General features: G+C 50.5%; 4 protein-coding genes across 4 annotated transcripts; 1 reads left to right on the top strand and 3 right to left on the bottom strand.

Annotated features, from left to right (window-relative positions):
* Positions 1 to 29: 29 nt before the first annotated feature.
* On the bottom strand, positions 30 to 915 carry BDQ94DRAFT_138580 (uncharacterized protein). The gene is made up of 4 exons (XM_026765259.1): positions 864 to 915; positions 631 to 806; positions 463 to 568; positions 30 to 403 (listed from the first exon to the last, which is right to left on the bottom strand). The coding sequence occupies exons 2-4, from the start codon at positions 789 to 791 to the stop codon at positions 320 to 322; spliced, it is 351 nt and encodes a 116-aa protein (XP_026629131.1). The 5' UTR covers positions 792 to 806; positions 864 to 915; the 3' UTR covers positions 30 to 319.
* A 98-nt stretch (positions 916 to 1,013) lies between these two features.
* On the bottom strand, positions 1,014 to 7,319 carry BDQ94DRAFT_185294 (cellular morphogenesis regulator DopA). The gene is made up of 7 exons (XM_026774846.1): positions 7,161 to 7,319; positions 6,965 to 7,089; positions 6,753 to 6,902; positions 4,443 to 6,679; positions 4,119 to 4,348; positions 2,602 to 4,067; positions 1,014 to 2,550 (listed from the first exon to the last, which is right to left on the bottom strand). The coding sequence occupies exons 1-7, from the start codon at positions 7,249 to 7,251 to the stop codon at positions 1,288 to 1,290; spliced, it is 5,562 nt and encodes a 1,853-aa protein (XP_026629130.1). The 5' UTR covers positions 7,252 to 7,319; the 3' UTR covers positions 1,014 to 1,287.
* Positions 7,320 to 7,500: 181 nt separating this feature from the next.
* Positions 7,501 to 9,965, top strand: BDQ94DRAFT_120872 (guanine nucleotide exchange factor MON1). Its single transcript, XM_026763762.1, has 5 exons — positions 7,501 to 8,318; positions 8,377 to 9,239; positions 9,302 to 9,483; positions 9,564 to 9,798; positions 9,859 to 9,965. The coding sequence occupies exons 1-5, from the start codon at positions 7,691 to 7,693 to the stop codon at positions 9,865 to 9,867; spliced, it is 1,917 nt and encodes a 638-aa protein (XP_026629129.1). The 5' UTR covers positions 7,501 to 7,690; the 3' UTR covers positions 9,868 to 9,965.
* BDQ94DRAFT_120869 (proline iminopeptidase) lies at positions 9,966 to 12,052 on the bottom strand. Its single transcript, XM_026763761.1, has 9 exons — positions 11,838 to 12,052; positions 11,534 to 11,778; positions 11,232 to 11,476; positions 11,083 to 11,168; positions 10,867 to 11,031; positions 10,795 to 10,815; positions 10,608 to 10,746; positions 10,453 to 10,549; positions 9,966 to 10,375 (listed from the first exon to the last, which is right to left on the bottom strand). The coding sequence occupies exons 1-9, from the start codon at positions 11,878 to 11,880 to the stop codon at positions 10,064 to 10,066; spliced, it is 1,353 nt and encodes a 450-aa protein (XP_026629128.1). The 5' UTR covers positions 11,881 to 12,052; the 3' UTR covers positions 9,966 to 10,063.
* Positions 12,053 to 12,823: the final 771 nt, after the last annotated feature.

The following is a 12,823-nucleotide window of genomic DNA, read 5'->3' as shown; positions in this document are numbered from 1 at the left end:
AACTGGTTGATATACTACTAGATAACTGAGGAAGATATTCATGGCAAATATTAGTGTACACATAGGTAAATCCTTTTCGTATACAGGGCTGTTGGTTCATTACGCGACCCTCCGTCGCTGTTTCACTCCTGGCGCTCACCCGTGCCAGACCCTGCAATTTGAACTAAGAAACATGATTGATGCTAAGACCCGAAGATGAACTTGAGCGGTAAAACAGAAATGGGAATATGAATGCCCGGACTAGCTGTGACAGAGTGAACAAATGAAAGGATTGAATGAACAGGGTAATAAGTTCCGCATCAAATGAGAATGTTCAAGCCTATTTCTTCTTCTGCAACTGGTCGACCTTCCTTTCTAGTTCCCCAATGTACGTCTGCAGCTTTTGTGTAGCTCCTTGAAGAGCCTGATTACCTTATTAGTAGCTCTTAAGAAAGCCAGATAAGATGAAAAAGATATACGTACGATGATATCTTCTGTCAGCATTTCGTTCGCGATCCTGTACTCGCCCAGGATATAGAAGTAGACTCCGGCGCTGGCAGCAATCGCGCCAGTAAGGAACCCAAAGAGACTAGTTCATAATCAGTAAGCGAGTAGACCTTTGGATCAAGTGCAACTCAGAACTAATCATACCCTCCGCGAAATGCGCCCACGGGCTTCTTCGTAGGCAGAGTGGGAGCAGCCTCCCTCATGAAGGGAGAAGAGACCGAAAAGCTCCGCGCCGGGACAAATACCGACTTGGTTGCGACGGAGCGCAGGCCGGGCAACATTCTCTTGCACGCGTTCATGGTCATGAACTAGTTGGTGATCTGCAGTTGCGATCAGCACAGAGCATCGCTAGGTAAGATTATCAGGTTTCTTCTCACGTTGGAAGGAAATGAGGTTGGGGGCGCTGGGGAGAGCTCGGGATGAGTGACGTTGGCGTCGCTGTTTTGGGCGGAGACTGCGGCTGCTGCCGGCCCAATTATCCACGGCGCGTCTCCGATCTCCTTCACCCCATCTATGCTGCTGGTTATTGTATTTGCCGCCTACAATTGGTCCCAAGTGCTATTGGTGGCTGACCTACGTGCGGAGATGCTACTGGATTGTTCCATGGATACAACCTCTTTGATACATACCATTATGCGTCCAAAAGGCAAATACAGGAAAAGACATTTCTATCTACCATAGTAAGACAGAGATCGCAGATCTCGGTTGTTACGGACAGCGCGGAGTCTGGCATACAGGCATTGGGTATAATACAAGAGAGGCTCGCTAGGTAACAGGATTGAAAATAAATGAATGAAGCTGTTAGTTAGCCATCGTACTTTCGTTGAACAAGTCCGCCAACAGGTCGTCTCGGCAGACGTCTACCCGCGGATGGCCCATGCTATACGTGCTTTCGAATGCATGGATGCTGAGCTGATCGAAGAACGGCCGAAGGACTCGCTCAACAATCTCATCCTTTGCCGTTTCCCGAATCCAGTCAGCAGTGAGGCTTGGCTGTTTCACCCCCTGGCTAAGATCGGCCGTCTCCCCCAGTCCATCCGACGAGGCCGATCCGCGCGCTCCTAAGCTCTGAGAGATTTCATCAGCGAGCGCCATCGGCTCAAAGCGCTCCGGAGGGTAGACCGCATCTATGGTGTCGGTAACATAAAGCCATTCGAGAAGTTGAAAGTCATCAGGAGCGAGGATAAGTAATGTATCCAGAAGCTTGCACGCCTGTAGCAGCGCATATGGGTTGTACACCTCCTGCTGCTGGCTGAGTGAAACCGCCGAGATGGCTTCCTGAAGCTCGGAGTTTATCAACGGCCAGAAGGGGGCCAAAGTAGTGGCAGTGCTCTTGAGGGCGAGAGCGCGCAAAACCATGAAAACCTCCGACCTGGTGGTAGACGATGGGGACGAGGAACTAGTCGCTCCCAAGAGATCTTCCAATTTCTGAAGGAGTGCAGGTAGCTCTGCGACGAAATAGTCATTGTTGGCAGACAGGATGAGGAGGCTTATCCTGCGGAGATTCAATTGCGCCTTTCGATCCGCTTCTAGACGGGCGGCAGAAGCCCCGACGCCAAACATGATGCCCGCAGTACTCGGCGGAGTTAGTCGGGACATCAGCTCGGACATTCGATCTTTGTCGGCGAGCACCCATTGCCGCAAAAGGTTCACCCAACCGTCTTTTACCAGATCCAGCTGCATCCCGAAGAATTTCGGGTCGTTAAAGGCATCGGATATGTCCTTCTTCCAAATCTTGGAAGCAGCGGGAATCTTGGCAATGTGCTGGAGCAGTGCCATAAAATTCCGACTTACGTTATTTGGAAAGAGGCGTGCGCGAAAGAGAGGCCCGACTATTTTGGTGGAAATCCCAGACACTGCGGAGTTAATACGATCCGAATCGCCCAGGGTGGTTGCGAAGGCGGGCATAGAGGCGGCAAGAATGCTGAGCAGGTCATCTGGTCCAACATGTGGCAGTGACCCACTGTCATAGTCAATGGATGCCCGGCCGAGAAGTGCTGACTCTTGGGAGAGACCCATGGGCTTGCTTGTGAAGATCGCCGTCAGAAGACGTAGGAGTACATCCTAGAAGTTGTCAGCATAGCCACATCAAAGTCAAGATCAGATGAAACATACTCCTAACTCCTTCCTCATCCGTCGATCTTCTCCGAAGCTCGTATTCTCCAATTTCGCCCCAAGGATCGCTGCGAATTCGACTAATCGCGGAAGGATCTGCCTATGCGGGAAAGGATTGCTCAAAACATCTCGTAAGAAAGTAGTGCAATCTGCCCAGATTTCATCGAGAACATCATCGTCAAGTGACCTGGCATAAGTCACTAGGAAACCTGCTAGCTCAGACTCCGTAAGGCTTGCAGTCAAGGTAGACTTGCGGTTGGGTTCCAATGCGGCGGGGTTAGTCCGCGTGTAGATAGAATTAAACACGGCTGGGATTGTGATCTTTGGTCGTGATCCATCCAGCGTGTGGAGCAAATTGATGATCAGAGACGAAGTATCGCTGTCTGACTTTGTCCATACCTCTACCGCAGTTTCAAGACATTCAAGTGCCTCGGCTGTAAACAAATGTTCCAAAATCCGGCGCGATCTATTCCTCATACGCAAAGATGTATACTGGAAAGAGGCCAACGATTCCGGATCTTGAGGGAGGGTGCTTCTTTCAACCGCGCCCCACGACCATATCGAAAAGCAGAGTCTCACGGCGTCTTGGAAGCAAAGCAAAACGGTGAGGCGATTGTTGGCCGCGCTTGACCGAGCATGACTCTGTTCAGACGCGAAGACGCCTGACACCATGTTTCCAAAGAATCCATGATTCTGGTCTGGGCTCTTGGCAGCCGGTACATTGGCTTCTTCCGATAGCAGACGCTCGTGTGCAGTTGCTATGCAAGTCTCGAGACCAGTGAGTAGAGCGATCGTAGCGTGTTCCGAGCGATCTTCGGGCCAACCCTCGGTGCGCTTGAAAGATAGCTGAAGGCTCGCATAAGCCAATTGGATTTCCTTACAGAAGCATTCCACTAACATCAGGATGATCTGAAAGATGGATCCTGCGTAGAGCGGAAGTACTTCGCAAAGCAATATTGTCCACCTCTCGACTATCTCCCGGGAGTTTGGTGAGCTTATGCCTTTCAGAAGGCACTCTAGAAGCTGCTGAGGGGGCTGAGGCAGAGGTGGCAATGCAAGAGACTTATCAGGTTTGTCGCTTGTGAAGGACAAGATCGAAGGGCTTGTCAGACGTTCACGAGAGCCAGTCCTTTGATGCTTTGGACGTGGCGGAGGTGGTGGTAGGTACGCCTGGGCAAATCGAACCTTCAGCGCAGCGAGAAGAGTGTCGATAAGTGCTGCTTGTATGCCGACACTACCGCCGTTATCGAGCACGCTGGACAGCCTATCGACAAGAAATGAGTCAATCCCCGACTCAGCCACTTCCTCGGCCCCGGGACCCAGTAAAAGTTGACGCATCACAAGCAGGGCAGTTTGTTGCAGTTTGATCTCATCCAAGCCTTGGTGAGCGGCCGTCGTATGCCCACTGATTACTCTAAGAGATGCCTGAAAAACGACTGCATGAAGGCTCTGGGCGCCAGCGTTATCTGCAAGTATAATCAGAAACCCGACCATAAGAGATGTTTGTTAGAACCAACCTTCAGATGCTGGAGTATCCTTGTGTTTCTCCGTTTGTACCAACGTTTGCGTGAGCAAACTGATCCACCCGTTGTGGGAAAGAGTAGATATAAGATTGGAAATCGTCTGTAGTAGATAGCTGCACTCTTTGTAGTCGTCCGGAGATACAGTGGGATTCGCAGTGTCTGGCTCCGCATTTTCAGACTGTTGGAAAAGACGATCAAGCCTCGAAACTACCATACGGAAAACTCTGTAAAGCATAAGCACTTTCCAACCCATAGTTTCCAGATTCACTCATAAAACAGCAAAGCTGTATAGGAGAGATTGAGGGTGTTCGAACTTACTTATGTATGGAAGACAGGTCTTCAAGCCAGCGATGTACGACTTGGGAGGCTTCATTTACGCCTTGATTGAGCAAGTCCAAGACAATAAAGAGCGGGCGCTCGAGCAGCGACGACTGGTAAGTTATCCCCAGCTGAGGCACATTATGCAGCTGCTTTGGAGGAAGCTCATATGTACCGTGGTGACTGTGAGACCAGAGAACAAAGTACCTTCCGGCTTGCTCTGCCGACGATGATTGACGATGCCCATTTGAGACGTCCACCATCAGAGAAGTAATTGCAGCCTCAACCAGATGATCGGTCCATGAAACAGAATGCAAATGCCACAACGAACGAACTGCCTCGACATGAAATTTAGGGTTCAACGGCGAAAGGTACTGCCATAGTCGGTTGACAAGAGCGGGAATCAAGTCAGATACATCCTCGTAGCTGATGTAGTACCCAGGGCTGTGGATGAAATACATGCTCGTGATGGCGGATGCAATCGAGGAAATGGCTGCGAAGGAGGCAGTGGATGTCTCTACTTGACTAGCACGAACGCGATTGCAAAGTGCCAAGTAGAGGCGTCTATCGCGCAGGATCTTTGTTTTCGGAAGTTTCTTCAGCATGATTATGAGAAGGCCTATTCGTTCATGCATCTGTGTGGCATCACCGCGGCCATCGAGGGCCTCAATAGCTTGTTCGTAGGCATTCCTGATGATGAGTTCCCCAAGGGGCTTAGAGGCGAATGGAAGTGGTTGAGGATCAAGGCTCTGTTTGCTTTGCTCATAAAAGGCGTGTATCCTACTCAGGATCTGGGAGCCAGGTACATCAGAGTTTGAGCCATCTGCCTTATGGGTATCAAACTTCTTCGTGAACGCCCTCTCAGTGAGCAAGCCCGTTAAAGAAGTCATGACCCGGGACAGCCCCGTTGCTACGGCACGCAGCCGCTCTTGGTTCAAGTTGGGATTCTTTTCCGGAGAGAGTTCGCTCAATTTGATGATTGTAGAGAGAGTCAGCAAAGGCACATGTGCAAGTACCATGTCCTCTTCGCGCACATTGAAGTTTTCGAGAATGAAATGCGCAAGCTCCAGGTTTTTCAGTACCTTTTCTTGTCCAGAGGCCAAGTCCTTCGCCTTCCAGTCAATCAGATACAGAAGTTCGGAGAAAATGACGCCGCTTTCCACGCCATCGAAGAAAGAACTAGCACTGCGGAAAACTTCCTCGAAATGGGGTTTTGACGCTTTCAGTTCAAAAGCCTGGACACTTCGCATGATCGGCAAGAATACTTCCGGCACAATATAGCCGCCGACCTCCCATCGGTCCATCAGCGACAGCGATATGCGAAAAGGCCTCGTCTTCTCCGAGGGTACTTCGGTATCTTTATCGATCATGCTAAGAAGACCGTTCACCAGCGGAGGCAACCCGAATCTACTGAAGTATTCGGACTGTGAAATCTCTTGGGCATCAGGGACCGGCTGAGAAACGTTATCCGATATAGAATTGCGCGCCTCGAAGGAGGGTCGATCGTTTGCAGGCTCAGGACCAAGGAGCCAGGCCCATAACCTCCTGTTCAGACTCATGTCTCGCCGAGACACAACCCCCACAGCTGCGATAATCAGTCTCTGAAGGTCATCCTTGGTAATCCTAGCTTGCAATATAGGTGAGCTCAAGGGAATGTGTGTAACAAGCAGGTCAAGGTAATTCCGCTGGACAAGCACTTGTTCATCCGCGAGACCCGTTGCGAAACACCGAATTAGCAAACCGGGTTCCGGCAGAATTACTGAGTCCGCTGCCACAGATATATCATGAGGTAGGTCCTTAGCATCGTTCACATCACTTTTGCTCGGCCTGCGATCTGTGATGCCCAGCTTGGGTAGGTAACGGTTCAAGTAAGCAAGTACACCTGAACGTCGGCTAGGGCTAGTTATGGACGCCAGGAACAGGCACTGCCAGAAGTAGTGTCCGCTTGGACTAGACTCTGCTTCCTGTTTATATGTATCCATCTTACTCGCGATGTCGCGGAACTTGTTGACGAGTCGCATGGTAGGGTCAAAGTCATCGCTTGTTTCTTCTTCTAATCCTGGCAGAAGGGCCAAAAGGATGGCCTTGAGGGCCGGTCGGATTGCCCATGGTTCTAGATTGCAGATGTATGTTTCCACAAGAGACAGAAAGAGGGGGCGGACAGTGAGAGAGGCGAACGTTAAAGTGGGCGCGATACCGGGGAGGTATAAGGGCAGGTCGTGTGACAGTCCTTCCGACTAAGGAATCAGACCAACATTAGCAAGAAGCAAGCAAGCAGATTATTCGAAGATCTGAGTGAGGAATGCGAACCTTGATCAGATTGAAGATGTACGTGTATACTTCGAGAGCCTTCTGATGGACACCGGACGGCAAGGAAGGGTTAAGGCACTGGGAAAGTCGTTTGGCCACCAGTAGTTTATGAGGCACAATGGGCATGTCCCCAGGATGGGATTGAAGTGCCTATGATAACGAATGGTCATGAGTAAAGCGTATCACCGACCCTGGTATATGGCGTATCGTACCTTGAGCAGTCGGCTCAGGAAGGAGATGTAATCCGCCCATTCCTGCAAAGCAGTATCGAATAGTGACAGGGCTCGTTCAACTGTGGATGCATAACGACGGTAATTTTTATCCTTCTTCAGCGGCTCTAGGGAAGGTACTGTTATTAGAATGTGTATATGTACTACAACAAAAAGTGTACAATCAAGAGTGACCAACCTTCTTTCCCCCGTAGTCGGGAGCGCGTGAGAGAGCTGTCGGAGCTTGCGGGGGAATTCGACCTCGGAAACGAGCTCGGATCAAGGCTCATGGTGCGATTGTCGGGTGGTTGATTCTGTCGTGAAAATGTGACTGCAGATCGCGCCTCATCATATCTTGTGCATCGGACCAAACTGGGGTGGGAGGGTTAGTTTGGTCTGGCTGGCTGGAGCTGATGTTGCGAAAGGGCCAGGCGGCCATGTTTCCGTCTATCTGGCGTCCGCCCGCCTTTGGGGAGCTCCGCCGGGAGGCTCCATCTTCTCCCCTTCGGTCGCTCAATCTAAACTATGCTTGTTTCCTCCTCCCGTCCGCCGCCGTCGCATCGCGGCCTTGCAACTCCCACCATGCGACATATCCCTCTTCATTTCTATGGCGTCTTTCAGCTCATTTTCCCAAGCTAGGAAATCCGTCTTCTCTACGAACGCTATTACTAGATGATACCCCACCTAGGACGCGGTTGAGGCAACTTCCGGTGCGCGCGAGCTGAGAGTATGGATTCGACGGACCCCGGCCCGTCGCAGGACACTCCCGATCACGGCATTACGCAAGCGCAGGCTCCCAGAGACGACGGTCTTGCCTTGTCTGTACAAGCGATTACGGAATCTACAGAATCCACCGAATCTACTGGCGATGATCACAGCACCGTCTCCGATGAACGGCCACCGCCTCTTCCCCCGCGCCCGGGCACATTGAATCTGTTAGATGAAGGAGGGGCATCTCTCCGGGTACCGCGACAGCCTGCACAGCCGGCTCTGCAGTCCAGGGCTACGACTGCGGTATCTCTCCCAGATGTTGCTTCTCAAGATACCGGGAAGGATACTTTCGCTGCACGCAATATACAAGGCGCGCTGAAGGCCAAGGCGAGCCTCAGCCACTTGGCCAGCCCAAGAGGAAGCGAAGCTGGCGATACTGCCAGTATCAGGAGCTCCATACCTCAAGGAGATCTAGGCGACGTCGAAAATGTCTTCGGTGACTTTCTGGCGACGGAGCCTGGTCTTATCCGCCAGCATAACACGGGACTCTTGCAATTCCCGGAATTCCAAGCCGACGACGTCGAAGACGATTTTGCTTCGGAGTTTGAGCCAGTGGGAGACGTTGGCGAAGAAGGGGAGAACGAAGGTGTGTATAGCTCGCAAATATCGGTCCTTGCAATCGCTAAACCAACAAAACCGTGCAGAACTGGTCCTGGAAAATTGGAAGTCGAAACGGAAACACTACATTATCCTCTCAGCTGCTGGCAAACCGATATGGACGCGACATGGTGATGGTGGTCTTATATCGACCTATGTTGGCGTCATCCAGACTATCATCTCGTTCTATGAAGATTCTAAGGACCGTCTAAGCAGCTTCTCCGCCGGTGATACAAAGTTCGTGGTGGTCAACAAGGGGCCATTGTACCTGGCTGCGATCAGTCGCATGCTTGAGAGTGAAACTCAGCTCAAGCTCCAGTTGGAAGCCCTATATATGCAAATATTGTCTACTTTGACCCTTCCATCTTTAACTCACCTCTTCTCTATTCGCCCTTCTACCGACCTCAAACGGCCACTCCAAGGCTCTGAGACACTTCTATCCACATTAGCCGACAGCTTTACGAAGGGCTCCCCATCCACGCTACTTTCCGCATTGGAATGCCTCAAGATTCGCAAATCCCATAGACAAGCGATCAACAACACTCTCCTGAAGACTAAGGTCAGCGGCCTTCTCTATGGCTTGGTCGTGGCAGGCGGTCGGCTTGTTAGTGTTGTCCGGCCCAAGAAGCATTCTCTGCACCCCGGCGATCTGCAGCTCCTTTTTAACATGATCTTTGAAGCTGAAGCTGTTAAAGCTGGCGGTGGCGAGAGCTGGATTCCAGTGTGCCTACCAGGCTTCAATAGCAGTGGGTACCTCTACATGTATGTCAGCTTCCTCGATCTTCGAGAGGACACTGGCAGTACTGCGGACGATACTACCACGAAAGAAGAGTCTGTTGCTATCATTCTGATAAGCGCCAATAAAGAAAGCTTCTTTGAGATGCAAGGCATGCGCGATGCATTCGTAGAGGTTTGTGACCATGCTTCTTGTGAAAACATACCAGCAAGCTAACCTAGTACTTCATATCACAGCAACTGGAAAAGAATGGCAGTCTCGAAATCATCAGAGAAGCCGTCGACAAGGGCCGCCCCAGCACAACAGACATAGTTCCCGGGACCGTCCTGCATCACTTCTTATACAAGTCACGGGCCAATGTACAATTCACCATGTCCGCGTATGACCCGGAGTTTTCCTCGGTATCCCGACGTCGCAGGTATGCACAACCCCTTATTTCTCGCTGTCGCCGAGGATGCCATTACATTCATGCAATATTGACGATGGCCATGTCTCCAGGCTAATGTCCACCTATAATAATCTACATGCAAGCATCCATGCTAAGCATACCCACGTCAAGATTCACCACTGTCTCTCGCAATCCTCGAGCTCGTTTGCATGGGTAACACCAGTGTTCGAATTCTATTGCGTTGCAAATGCAAATGCGAACCGGAATGCATTGGCGCAGAGCGCAAGCAAGATAATAGAATGGGTGCATCAAGAAGAGGAGAGGCTGTTTATTATTGGCGGTGCGGTAAGTCAGGCACATGTTTTTGTCACCAGCCGGAGGCCCTTACTGACAGTCAATCACCAGGTATTCTAAGTAATCTGTGGCCTTGCATCAATAGGGGTATATACAGCTTTCCTTGAAACATGTTCTGGTCAAAGTCACCATCTAGTACAAGCACGCCAAAGGAGTGCATTCGTTAATACCTGAGGAAAAGGCTTTATGACCAATATAGATATGGAGTATCTATGCACAATACCATCATGATTTAGTAACCAAAAACATCATCTCTCTAATCGATGGTATCCTCTCTCAGAGCAAACAGCTGCTGTATAAGCTCATCCGACTTGCTCCGAATCGCATTATGATACATGACATTCGTAATGAACTGCTTAGCGCCCTTGATCTTGGCCGCGGTGTTCTGCGCATGATCAAAGTGAACATACATATCGTCTATGTATGTGGCCGCGTAAACAGGAACCTCGTTCCGTGCCAGCTGGGCTTCGTCATAAAGCGCCGGCCAGTCATCCGTCAAGGCGAGGATGTCTGCCGCGTCACGAATCTGGCTAAGTTCGGTATAGGAGTCGAACATGTCTTTGTAGACCTGTTTTAGGGATGTTAGCAATTATTCACCGGGATAGTGATTGTTCTAGAGGAAAGGTAGGATGCTGAGGGACATACCATTTCGCCCGTGAAGAGGATTTCGGGCTTGTTGGAGTCGATTTGGAAGTCCGGGTTAGAGGCGCACAATCTATCTGCGGACCAGTTGGAGGGTTTGCTGTTGCATGGACATTGTCAGCTCGTGAGATTATCGAGGCAAAGTTGATGATACTCACCCTTGGCAGTAGATAGCCTCGTGCAGGATAGCATAGATGATGTTGTTGTCCATGCCGCCGAAACTGTCGATAGAGGTGAGTGTGGGGTGGGTGAGGAAGCCGAAGACGTCCAGGTCGTTCCAGGCACGTAGCACGAGATCTATGTCGTGTTAATTAATGTAAGAAATATCGGTTTGGGGGCCATTACCATGGATGCTGTCAAGACCACCTGTGGAATGTTAGTAGGAAGTCCGGAGGATAACAGCTATTGGTTGCTTACCGTGCATGCCAAACAGGATGCCCATTTGTTGGAATCGCTCCGGGGTTAGTGTTCCTGTTGGTAGAGCAACTTCGTTGTCTTTCAGGTATTGGATGATCTGCTTGACTCGTTCGACGTCTTCGGGGAACTTGGCATAGTAGGCCTTGTTCCTTTCGAGGACCTTTTCTGTACGGGTTTAGCTCACCATGCACTAAATGGATAAAGTAGATGGCTTACCATATGTACGTGCATACACAGGGTCGGGGTTATCGACGAGAGGAGGAAGTCCACCGCAGATGAAAGCTTCAGCGAGACCTTCCGGGCTTGTAGTAGAAATAAAGAGTTAGTATATGGCTGAGACCATCATAAGACGGGGCCAGACATACAACATGGAAAGATAAGTCACGGCACAGAAACCGCCAAAACTCTGGCCAATGATACTCCATTTCCGCTTGTCCTCGGGGTAATCGCTCATAAGACAACGACGAACGGCCTCGCAGTCGCGCACAATGTTGTCTGCGCGGAAGTTCTTCATGTACTCTGCTTGTTTGATGGCATTGCCTTGCCGAGCAAGCGTGCCCGCTGTGACGGTCGAACTGAGACCAGTGCCACGTTGGTCAAGGAACAAGACCTGTTGAATGAGCAAGGGTCACTCTAGGAGTAGTCACAGTTTGATGGGTTTATGTACCTGGTATCCCTTTTCGAGGACTGTTCCAATCCAGCCATACTCTTGCGGGGGGCGGCATCCCATTCCAGGGCCACCCTGCAAGTACACCAGGAACGGCAGCTGCTTGTCGTCCTTGGGGGTCTCACTTGGCTCAGCTGGCGTTACCAGGCGACGTACACTCCGGGCAAACAGCCTCAAAGTGCCCTCATTAGGCTTGCTGTAATTGAGGGGGACATCGAAGAACAACTCAGCCACCCGAAGCCTGCCTGGATAACCCCACCTGTCATTAGCGACATTTTTCCTTAACCTGGGAAGCCAAACGCACCGGGAATATTATGGAAGCGCCGATCGATCAACTTAGCAGCCATTGTCGTGGCACTCTTAGATATGGGGTCTATATGCTTGCGAATGCACTGAATTCCCTACGATGAAGCGTTTTGAGGTGGTTTGACGGGCAAGATGGGTCCAACAGCCGCCGGCGGAGGTCTGTCATTTAGCCTCCGCTTTGGGAGAAGCTGTAAACTGTAACGGTATCTTCTCTTCACAATACGGTATGTTGAGCCGCGATTAAGCTTCCCGTCAGTTTCGACTCCCCTTAACAAAATAAGTAGTATTAGTTCTCCACCTTTTCTTATGCAGTTTCACGCTTCGGAGATAACCGCACCTATCATTCGCTCCCTGCACAACCTAAGTCAGAGACAATACTAGCGCTGACACCCACACTCTGCAATAACTAATGCTGCCTACTTACTTACTCCCTTAGTTGCCCCATAACGCTTTTCTAATTGACTGGCACTGTCAGACCCAGTCTCGGAAATCCTCGCAGCAGACCGACGGCCCTCCTCCATACAGCAAGTCCAGCCGGTACTGTATTCTGAGTCACGCTCATCAACCCGAATACCTGCAACCACTACAGGAATTACTATAAGATTCTCATCGAGACAACTTTCTTACTAGTATAAGACTGGAGCTGGATATTGTGCAAGCAGTCATACAAATCAGTCCGTCACTTCTATCTTTGTTGTATACCAAATTCAGTCATTGACTGACTCTAAGGCGACACCTCACGCAATGGACCTAAGAGATATCAAGAAGACCTCCCAAGAGCAGGGCCAATTACATCAGAAGCTTTGGGAGCTTAACCAGACATACACCCCCGGAAACGTGCTGCCTAGTGCTAGTGATTTGTCAAGAGCCAGAGCATCTCTACCAAAGGCTCTCCCTGCCGAAGGAGCGGGATTTGAAAGTGCCGCCCAGCATATCCTGAATGACTTGGTCCCAGCCTTCAATCGCAGCAGCATAAGTCCCAAC

This window comes from Aspergillus welwitschiae, assembly GCF_003344945.1.
Source record: "Aspergillus welwitschiae strain CBS 139.54b unplaced genomic scaffold BDQ94scaffold_7, whole genome shotgun sequence".
In the NCBI taxonomy this organism is placed as follows: Eukaryota; Fungi; Ascomycota; class Eurotiomycetes; order Eurotiales; family Aspergillaceae; genus Aspergillus; species Aspergillus welwitschiae.
This window is presented reverse-complemented; position numbering and strand designations above follow the sequence as displayed.

Excerpts from the sequence above, each read along its gene's own strand:
- BDQ94DRAFT_120869 (XM_026763761.1), bottom strand. The coding sequence starts at position 11,880 with ATGGCTGCTAAGTTGATCGATCGGCGCTTCCATAATATTCCCG. Across the intron at positions 11,779-11,837 it reads GCGCTTCCATAATATTCCCG|GCAGGCTTCGGGTGGCTGAG; the intron begins GTGCGTTTGGCT and ends GGGGTTATCCAG. Across the intron at positions 10,747-10,794 it reads TGGTCTTGACAGCATCCATG|ATCTCGTGCTACGTGCCTGG; the intron begins GTAATGGCCCCC and ends AACACGACATAG.
- BDQ94DRAFT_120872 (XM_026763762.1), top strand. The coding sequence starts at position 7,691 with ATGGATTCGACGGACCCCGGCCCGTCGCAGGACACTCCCGATCACGGC. Across the intron at positions 8,319-8,376 it reads CGAAGAAGGGGAGAACGAAG|AACTGGTCCTGGAAAATTGG; the intron begins GTGTGTATAGCT and ends AAAACCGTGCAG. Across the intron at positions 9,240-9,301 it reads TGCGCGATGCATTCGTAGAG|CAACTGGAAAAGAATGGCAG; the intron begins GTTTGTGACCAT and ends TTCATATCACAG.
- BDQ94DRAFT_185294 (XM_026774846.1), bottom strand. The coding sequence starts at position 7,251 with ATGAGCCTTGATCCGAGCTCGTTTCCGAGGTCGAATTCCCCCGCAAGC. Across the intron at positions 6,903-6,964 it reads TCCTGAGCCGACTGCTCAAG|GCACTTCAATCCCATCCTGG; the intron begins GTACGATACGCC and ends TCGTTATCATAG. Across the intron at positions 4,068-4,118 it reads GGATACTCCAGCATCTGAAG|ATAACGCTGGCGCCCAGAGC; the intron begins GTTGGTTCTAAC and ends TTATACTTGCAG.
- BDQ94DRAFT_138580 (XM_026765259.1), bottom strand. The coding sequence starts at position 791 with ATGACCATGAACGCGTGCAAGAGAATGTTGCCCGGCCTGCGCTCCGTC. Across the intron at positions 569-630 it reads GTGGGCGCATTTCGCGGAGG|TCTCTTTGGGTTCCTTACTG; the intron begins GTATGATTAGTT and ends ATTATGAACTAG. Across the intron at positions 404-462 it reads TGCTGACAGAAGATATCATC|GCTCTTCAAGGAGCTACACA; the intron begins GTACGTATATCT and ends TAAGGTAATCAG.